This window comes from Glycine max, chromosome 13, assembly GCF_000004515.6.
Source record: "Glycine max cultivar Williams 82 chromosome 13, Glycine_max_v4.0, whole genome shotgun sequence".
NCBI classification, from domain to species: Eukaryota; Viridiplantae; Streptophyta; class Magnoliopsida; order Fabales; family Fabaceae; genus Glycine; species Glycine max.
The window spans coordinates 24,966,036-24,976,197 of record NC_038249.2 but is presented as its reverse complement, the minus strand read 5'-3'; the positions used below and the strand labels follow the sequence as shown (position 1 = coordinate 24,976,197).

Below are 10,162 nucleotides of genomic sequence, written 5' to 3'. Positions count from 1 at the left end.
CAATTGATTTTGTACGCTTGGCCTTTTGAGAAACATAAAACTCTAACACGGAATCGATTTGCTTCGTGGACTTGAAAAATCTGGCTGCAGTGTGCTGCTAAAAATTGATCAATTGAAAAAATCTACCTTGAAATATCTGTCTTAGGTGGGTTGCATAAATCAACTGAAATACCATCAAATGAATTTAATTCAGTTTGTCAGAAAGAATTTAAATTTGATTATCACATAATATATTTTTGGAATGGACAATAAGTTTAATATGATTAAACTTCGAATCAAGGATTGAATAAAAATTGAAATATGATGGACAACTTAAAGAGGGTATCAATCGATCTTTATTATTAACATATTTAATATATAAGTTGGACGATTAACTAGAATAAGAGAAAGAAGTGCCATGAATACATGATTCACACACCATTTTTATTTAATTGAATAAAATATTTTAATAAAATAAAAATATTAATAATAAATGTGACAAAACATCATAAATAAATAATCATATTAAATACTAATTTGAAATTTATTTACAATGACAATGCATATTAATTAAGTTTTATATACTCAAAAAATACATGAAAATAAAAATTATTTGATTACAAAGTTAATTTTTTTCCTGAAATTTGATACGAGGTATCATATTTAAAAAAAAAAAATTAACAACTAACAACTAAGTAATATTGTCGATAAAAATGAGTATACAGTGAACACCTTAAAACGAGAGCTTATTTAGGAAGATTTTATAATACCAAAGGTTATTAAGTGTTTTGTATTTATACTCCTTGTGAAAATTATGTTTTTAAATACTCTCTGCTTTGTGTGTATGTAAATATATCTTTTTCTCGAGAGATAATCTCAAGTGTCACCTATATTAAGCCACTGTTATGGTAATAAGTAAATTCAGAATGGAAAATTCTCTATTCGCGGGGTGTAATTCAAGTTCATTTACAAAATTATTAACATTTTCAAGACAGAGTATTATCTTAGTTCATATCCCATAAGGAACCTGAATAATCCCATGAGTCACATCCCTCATCAAATTCTTGAGGATAATAGTTGCACGTTCCTGTGCTATTACAATCTTGTTCTAGTTCGTTCTCACCATATCCATTTTGCAATTCTGCTATCCAATCCAATATCCTAGTTTCATAGGGTGAGCTTCTTAATTCCCAATCTGATAAGGATAAAGTGTCTGTGGAGCTACTATCCTTTGTCTCCCACTCACTATCTTGACACCAAACGTTTCCATGTTTGCAATTCTTGGAATCCATGTCAATACTTTTCTGGTTGACTTCTTGTGTTGCTATTTCTAATTTGTACTTAAAATCTCCTGAGACTCAAAATGAAAGCATGAAACCAGTGTAAGTGGATAAGAATCAAAAGTACAATCATTTACAAGTAGTAAGTACAACAAGAATGAAGGGCATGTTTGGAATGGTTTATTTGATAGAAAGTTATACCAAACACGCATTGGTCTCATTTGATAAACTCCTGAATAACTACTTATAAGATAGTAAAAGTGAAATGATAAAATGAATTAAGCTTCTATAAATTAAAATTAGCTTATATAAGTTAAATCAACTTTTGGAAGAGTTAAACGAAAGAATTTCTATAAATTAACTTATAAATAAATTAATTTTAACTTATGAAAGAAATGGAAAATTTTAATTTATTTTACCATCTATTTTCTTTTTATATATAAATGTTTATTAAAAAAAATTTCCAAAATGAGACTCAAGTTTTATAGGACGACATGGATCAAAGTCATGATATTCTACAATAAACATGTCTATAGAGAAGTAAGCATTTATAAAAAGATTTTTTTTTTATAAGCAGCGTTTGTATAAAGAATAGAAGGCACATTGCACCTTGTTGAGCTTGAGCTCTTTTTCTTAAATGAGTTTTCCAGTAATTCTTGATTTCATTGTCAGTTCTTCCTGGAAGTTTCCGAGCAATCTTTGCCCACCTAGATTCATTGTACTATAAGGTTACAAATTTGAAATTTTTTGGTTATAATATACCAATTCCAACACTAGCAACGTGGCATTGTGAACACAAACTACACTTAGTTTTTCAGCCTCAAGCAGGGGAAGAATCTCACTTGTTACCCAATTCCTGCTGAAGCTGAACAATAAGCTGCTCTTCTTCAACACTAAAATGACCATGCTTGAGATTTGGACGAAGATAGTTCATCCATCTTAACCTACAGCTTTTACCACTTCTCTTAAGGCCTACAAAAAAAAAAGTAAAGTTTGCCCACAATATCAAGGATTAATATCAAATTGAACATTTTATGAAGGTTTATAAAAAAACAACAACAAATGCACTTGGACATCAAGGTTTTTGGGGTCTTTCTAATCACATCACAACTGTAATTGCAACTGCATTAATCACATTTGTCCATAATTTCCGAAATACCAAAGATTGTAACTAAATCATAATCACAATCACAATTTAAAACTTGATTTTATGATTTATTCACTTATTCATCTATATCATCATAAACATATATAAATCTTCATATACATACCAGCTACTTTGGCAAGGGAATCCCACCTTCTTTCCCCAAGACGGGCCACAAAGCTAGTCAATTGTTCATCTTCCTCTTGGAGCCAAGTCCCTTTACGCAAATTTTCTCCTTGCATGGCTTATAAATGTTTATATTTCACTTTATGTTCCCAAGTCCATGAAGAGGGTCCTAAGGCCTCATATATATGCACAAAGTGTAGGACATGACAAGTGACTAATCATAAAAACGAAGTTGGAAAAGAGAAAAGCAGAAGATGATCAGAAACAAAAAAGGGCACTAAAGTGGATAATATTGCTGAATTGTGTGTGGGAAGTCCACCAACTATTGGCTTAACATTTAATTAACGAGGTAATATGCAAGGTATCAAACTATCAAACTATATTATATAATTAGGTCATTCTTTCATCTAAGATTAGATGCACTATTCTTGGCCTCAGCAATTATGGCCTTTTGTGAAGAGATGCTCCATAACTCTAGCTTCTACTTCAGCAGCAACAACTGGTTAAGATATATAGATTGTGGTCATGGATACAAATCTTTTTGTCATTGCATAGTGTTAAAAACAAGATAAGGATGTTTATTGTTTAATGTATAAAAAAATTAAAACGTGAGAAAAGAAAAAAGGAAACAATTCAATTAAATCATTATATAAATTAATTACATGTTTGGAGATTAAGAGATAAGGGATAGGGATAGGGTTTTGGGTGGGTAGAGGAAACCAACATTTTGCAAATCCATTACTATGTCTCTAGCTTTTCTCCAGGGAACATTAGAAGGGATGAAGCTTTTAACTCGTGCGCAAGAAGTGGGCTCAAATTGATGTTGTCGAGCAAATTTTAGAATTCCTTTGACAGCTATAGCTACTAATTCTAATTTGATTGTTTCCTCAATTTTGTCTCAGCAAAAATTAGATTAGGAAAAAATAATCATACATTTTAATAGAAGGAAAACAGATTCTTGAAGATTTATTTTCGTTGTTAACACTCTTGCAAAGTGACACATCTTTCTTTCTTTTCTTTTTTTTTAAAGGATAACACCTTTCTTTTCTCATATTTTTCTTGTGATTCATTAGTATTTAGTATTGCTTTGTTACCTACTTGTCCCACTTAGTTATTTCCACTGCATGATTTATTTATTTATGGTATGACTAAAGAAAATAATAAGGACAAAAAACCAACCTACCCTAAGCTTGAACAAGATAAACTACCTATTAGAATTAGACTAATGCTGAAACGTTACTTGACTCTTTGAGCTATTAAGGAAGCAAATGATTACAGAAGTAAATGGAGACTATCCAACAAAACCATCATAAAGTGAGAGCCTTGATGCTCTTTTGAAAGAAATTTATCACGGACTTACATTCTAATGAGAACAAGACCTGAGTGAGTTGAATCGAGACAATTCAATATTCTTCTTAGCCAGTTAGAAGAAATATAGAAAAGATAAATTTTATTCCTACTCATGTCTTCTACAAATTCTTTTACGATTAGGAGAGAAATTAAACAAAAAGGAAAAACAGTGTGAGAGAAGATGAATGGGTGTGATAAAAAAAAAAGATGGAAAGAAAAGAATGAATTATAAGAAAATGTTGTAAAATTAGAATAATTCAAAAAGAAAATGCACTTTTGCAATTGTAAGTTGCAACAAGGCAAGTATTTTTATTTGCTCGAGTTGCTTTTCTTTTATCCAACAGATCATGGTGATCTTCCCAATTGGAATGACATGACCGCTGGGAGTTTTTGGAAATGAAGTATGCTTGGTTGAACTGATTAAGATTAAAGAAGAAGTGCTTGAAACACATTATTTACACACTCTACTACTTATATGATTATAAAATCTTGTAAATTTTAATAAATAAAAAATGTTTTTAAAAGAGTGTATTAAAAACAAAGAAATTTAACTCAATTAATTGAGTAAGGTGTGTGAGTATTATAAATTTTCTGTTTCCATTTTTAATTCCTAAGAATAAAAAAACGGTACGTGAAAATGACGTGTTACTAATATTTTTTCTTAAAACTGTGCACCTATTTCCTGTCCTTAGAAACTGTATACTTGTGTAACGTTTGGAAATATATAATAAGTTAGTACCTTATTGGTAACAGCATTCGGGTGCATTGCCAATTTGCCAGGAAGTCTCAGGTTTCAACTTGCCTGGAGCAATCAAAACAAATACAAAAATTGTTAAAAGCTAATCCAATCCTACATTATATATAAAGAATCTGTCATCTAAATTATGCTAAGAACGAAAGTTATAGATTATTTTCCTTTTCATGATTTCAAAATACATGCTTTGATTTAGTTGACTTCCTCGATCGTCAAATTTATGAAATTTGCAAAATTCTTGGGTCATAAAATTTAGGTTTAAATATATTTGCAAAATCCTTGTAATTTTTTTCTTAATACTTACTATGTTTGTTTTATTTTTTGTTCTCCTTAAATCATTTTAGATAAATACTTTGAAAGCTGAAAAAATGTTATCTAAAGCGTTATAAAGACGAAAAATAAAATAAATATAATTTATAAAATCTAAAAGCAAAAAAAAAATTACAAGGATAAAAAAATTAAATTGTAAAGAATAAGAAAATATTTAAGTCTAAAATTTATATCAAATTAATTATGGTTCTGTGTGAGAATAAATTTTTTAAGTAGTGCAAAGCTAGGATGGTAGATATTTCGTTTCAATAATTGGTGACTCCGAAGAAAAGCACATCACCAATTGGATTTAGATATGAAGCAAAACGCAGCATGGTGGATTGTAAGTGCTCTCTATTAGACCACAATTTCATTAATGAAGACTATTTTTTTCACAGTATCAAGCTACCGATAGAGTCCGTGAGGAATACGATTTCTATCCCATTAAACGTAATGTCATGTCTGTTTAACTTTATATATTGCTGGCTCTATACATGGATTAGGGTGATACATCCTCAAGTGTAGTGGTTAACAATGGACCTGTATTACCAGGCCAACACAGCCACAGGATAATAAAGAGAATGGCCCAGAGACCCGTATACTTGGATACAATACAAGTTGTGAAGAATACTTGCATTTTTTTTTATGCTGTGTATATATTTTATGAGCTGTAAAGATTGTTTATACATCAGAACTTGGCAAAAACATCACTTTAGGCTCATTTTTCAAACTATTTACCAAAAGAGAGTTGTTTTAGAGTTGTTTTGCCAACAACTATGTGCAATGGGTTGTTACAATTACAGTGCCACAACCACTTTTGGTCCGCATAGACACAGGTAGGCACAGGGTACAGGGCGCAGGTGCTGCACAGGGCACAGTGGCGCGCAAGTACGCACATGAGGATGTTGTGCCAACCCCCCATGACACAATACTCCTTACTCCTTCGTTTCCTTCTTCGCTTATAAATTGAAAATACATGTTCTCTCACTTGCATAACACCCCTCTCTTTCAGCAGCTTCCTTCTTTCCCGTAAGTATTTTCTTGCTCCCTTCCATCCCAACTTGCTCTCTCTCTTGTAATTTGTTCTCTCTCATAATATTTTTATTTCATATTCTTTATTATTGCTAATGACATTTACATGTTTTAAAATATGTGATATTGTGTTTATATTTAAAATATTTAATGACATTAAATAACACTTACATGTTTTAAAATAATTATGATTTTGGTTTAGAAATTTATTTGGAATATTAGCTTTTTACAATTTTTTGTAATATATGATATTGTGATTTTTTTTAAGCTGTCATGTAACTTAATTATTATATGTGAGATTGTAAATGGAATTTTTAAATTGTTTGTGATATTTTTTGTTATTAATAAGGTTTTAAATAAATTTAATTATGATTGTAATATGTAGTGTATTTGATATGACAAGTTCATCATCCTCTTCATCCAGTTTTGATGTGGTATGTGGACCACGTGAAAATGATGTGTTGTGGATGTAAAAACAACATGTGTTCCAACATATTTAGTACGGAGATGCAGATAGAAAATTAAGAATGAGGCAAGCGATTCCAACTTATCAGGGTATAGAACAATCACCGATAGAAATTATTCCTCTGTTACAGCAGTCTGGATTATACACAGCAATAAAATTGTGTAGAATCAAAATCAATGGAGGAATTGTAAATGCCTTTGTTGAAAGGTGGAGGCCACAGACACACACCTTTCATTTGACGTGCGGGAATGCCACCATCACACTATAAGATGTGTTTGTGTTGCTAGGTCTTCCTGTGGATGGCAATCCTTTAATTGGAAGCACAAATATTGAAGGGATTAATATGTGTGAACAATACCTTGGAGTCAGGCCAAATGCTAATGCATTGGCTAACGGAAACACATTGAAATTAAGCTGGTTGGCTTCAGAGTTTGCAAATATTCAGGACTATGTGGACGACGAAGAGCACCTCAAAATATTTGCACGTGCTTGGATTTTGAGATTTATTAGAGGTGTCATGTTGGTGGATAAAAGTAGTAAAAGAGTCCCTATGAGATATTTACAATTTATGGTAGCTTTTGAAGAGTGCAGTACTTATGCGTGGGGAACTGCTGCATTGAGTTATTTATACAGAGAGATGTGTAATGCAACAGATTATAATGTGCAATTTATTGGTGGTTGCATTCTCTTAATTCAATTGTGGGCATGGGAACGATGCCCTAAATTAGTCTCATCGATTGTGCCTACACAACAACAAAACAATCCACTTGGCTATAGGTACACAAATTTTTAAATTATGATCTTCATTTATAATTTTAATTATTATTGTATGTAACACATTATTATTTATTGTTGCATAATTGTTATACAGATGGTTACAAAACAAAAATCCTCATATGGCTAGTGATAGTGTGGAACACTATCGTTTTAAATTAGACACCATGAAAAGGGGCGAGGTAACTAAGTATACATTTTTCAAATGAACAATGTTATTATTTGTAATTATTTAACATTTTTAAATTGCCTTGTAGTTTTTGTGGGTCCCTTACTTCGAAGAAGTCCAAGCATTGTTGAATGGCATCAGCCAAATAGAGTCATGAGGCAATTTGGATTGCAACAACTTATACCTGGCCCTCCACTGCAACCTAGCAATATACATGGCCTAACACTAAAAGGAAAAAATGGACATAATTCGAGGCGACTACTGTAACCAACGCTTAATGAATGAAATAGTCGCTATGAAAGACGGTTTAAAGAAACGCCACCACAAGTTGGGCCCCTCAATGTGAATTCTGAGTATATGAAGTGGTTTAGGCGTAAAACCAAATTGTATATCAGCCGACAACATGCAAGAAAAGGACTAATGGTATTTATTAATTATCATAGCTCTTACTTATTTATTTTAATATTCTAAAAATTGGTTATTATTTACATACATTTTCTAAATATATGTATTATTTAACAAGAATTTATATGCAGAGTGAAATTATAGAAACAATGAAGTTCATGTTGTCCCCATATGGGAGAAGGGTATCAAATTTGGATGATCTGGCGCCGTGTCTTGATAAGATGACTCTTTTAGCTGAGGAAGAGGATAGAATTATTGTATTTTATTTAATTTACTATTTATTTATTATGTTATATATTGTGATATGTAGATCCATATTTCATGGGAACACAACCTCCGCTACAACTAGGATATGTTACAGCTGACTTAGTTGGGTCTCCTTCTCTTGCGGGAACCCCTTCATTTGCACATGGTTGTCTGATATCAACGCCTAACGCCCCAATGGGCCCTCCATGGAGTGTGTCGAGAAACATTCCTAACATTATTGATTTATTAGGGGTAGATTTAGGTAATGAATTTCCTACTGAGGCTGATGAAAGGAGGGGCGATAGGAGAAGGAATCCAAATCGGCAAGCTCGGAGATGGGAATGACTATGTGGGACGTCCTCCCGCCATAACAAAATTTATCATGTGGGGCGATAGTTCAAGAATCCAGATCCATGTTTTTATGGAAGACTCAAATCACAATTTATCAAAATTCCTATCGAATATATGCTTGCAAGGAGTGTATCCTGCACATTACCAATTTCAGTAAAATTATCATAAAAATAAGATATATTATAAGTCAAATCTTACCTAATTTTTTCAGCATTTGTTTTTGTTTCTCATTCTTGAACTTCTGATTGATATTGCTTGCGATATGTCGCACGCACTAAACATGATAAGCATGGTGAGGTTGTCACTCAAGTGCTTCATTAGCAACGTCTGACTTTATACTTGCATGACGATAAAAAAATGAGACATATATCATCTTTATCTGCGACATGTTCACGCAAGTGTGCCAAAAACCATGATCATGCTATTAATATTTCTCCCTCAACCACAGCAAATGTAAGCGGAAGAACATGGCCATTTCCATCTTGTATTGTTGCCATTAACAGTGTCCCATGATATTTTCCATACAAGAATGTACCGTCGACTTGTATGATTGGCTTGCAATACTTGAAAGTCTCTATACATTGACTGAAAGTCCAAAATACTCGATGGAACTGACGGTATTCACGACTCACCGTATTGCCAACTACAAAATCATCGTCACATATTTGATAATACGATCTTGAACAATGATTTTGCATGTGCTTCAGCCATGACGAAAGTTGGCCATAAGATTCATCCCAATCACCATATTCAATCATAATGGCCTTTTGTTTAGCCTTTCAGGCCTTTCTATATGAAATTTTATAGTTAAACATATCACTGATCCTTTCTTGAATCAAAGAAATTTTCAATGACAGATCTTCTTTAATCATCCCTATGAAAATAATTATAACAAATTAATTATCAACATAAACCAAATCAATGATAAACAAACATGAATAATTAAAATAGTTAAAATCATACCTACTACACACATAGCAATCAAATCAGAATCAAGTTTGTCATGGTCTTATGTTATACTTATATTCAAACACGTGTGTGGTCCCCCCCACTGCGTAACTTTCCATGTATCAATTTTTTTAGATACAATTGCCCTCATATAAAAAGGGCATGGGATGTCATCATTTCGATTTGCGCAACAAACAACATATTTTTGTGATTTTGATTCAACAACTTTAAAAGTTTGGTGCACCTTCATAACATACTGTTGCAATGCATTTTTTTATTGCATTTTTGCTTTCAAATTCCATACCAACAAATAATTATTGGCCAATATTGAAGGTTGATCCCATATCGAAACCACAGATGTCTTCTTCATCGGGATGACTCCAATTAATGTTACTATAATTAGAAGCAGATTCCCAAAATGCAGTCTCACTTCCACTTGCAAATAAATCTTAATATACGATTTTTTTCTCAAAAGTATTTATGAAAACAGACCTCTTTTAGTGCTATTTAATGTCCATTACTGGTTTAAAACTATATACCAATACGGGCCTCTTCTGTATACTATTTACAAAAACATATTATAAGATTACAATATTATTTAATTAAATATACCTTCTTCATCTATAGTAGATATATCATTGATATTTTCCTCCTCATCCAACGAGTCCTCAACATATGAATTAGATATCATTTAATCATCATCGTCAGAATCTTCATCTAAATTTGTTGCAAACCTTTGAACTTTTGATTCATTGCCAACTATATTATTCCCACATGATAATAGCGAATTTGTCACATTCAACGCAGAAGCATAAGCAATATCTACTTC

At 31.9% G+C, this 10,162-nt stretch overlaps 1 protein-coding gene across 3 annotated transcripts; it reads right to left on the bottom strand.

The window, feature by feature from the left end:
• Nucleotides 1-930: 930 nt before the first annotated feature.
• LOC100814530 (transcription factor MYB27) lies at nucleotides 931-2,971 on the bottom strand. Of its 3 annotated transcripts, none has more exons than XM_041008119.1 (3): nucleotides 2,531-2,934; nucleotides 2,102-2,231; nucleotides 931-1,330 (listed from the first exon to the last, which is right to left on the bottom strand). In XM_041008119.1, exons 1-3 carry the CDS (start codon nucleotides 2,643-2,645, stop codon nucleotides 1,321-1,323), a joined length of 255 nt encoding a protein of 84 aa, XP_040864053.1. In that variant the 5' UTR covers nucleotides 2,646-2,934; the 3' UTR covers nucleotides 931-1,320. The 3 variants fall into 3 exon arrangements, with proteins under 3 accessions (XP_040864053.1, XP_040864052.1, XP_040864051.1); XM_041008117.1 differs by lacking the exon at nucleotides 931-1,330 and adding an exon at nucleotides 1,740-1,966 and having other exon boundaries at nucleotides 2,531-2,971; XM_041008118.1 differs by lacking the exon at nucleotides 2,531-2,934 and having other exon boundaries at nucleotides 2,102-2,232.
• Between the last annotated feature and the right edge of the window lie 7,191 nt (nucleotides 2,972-10,162).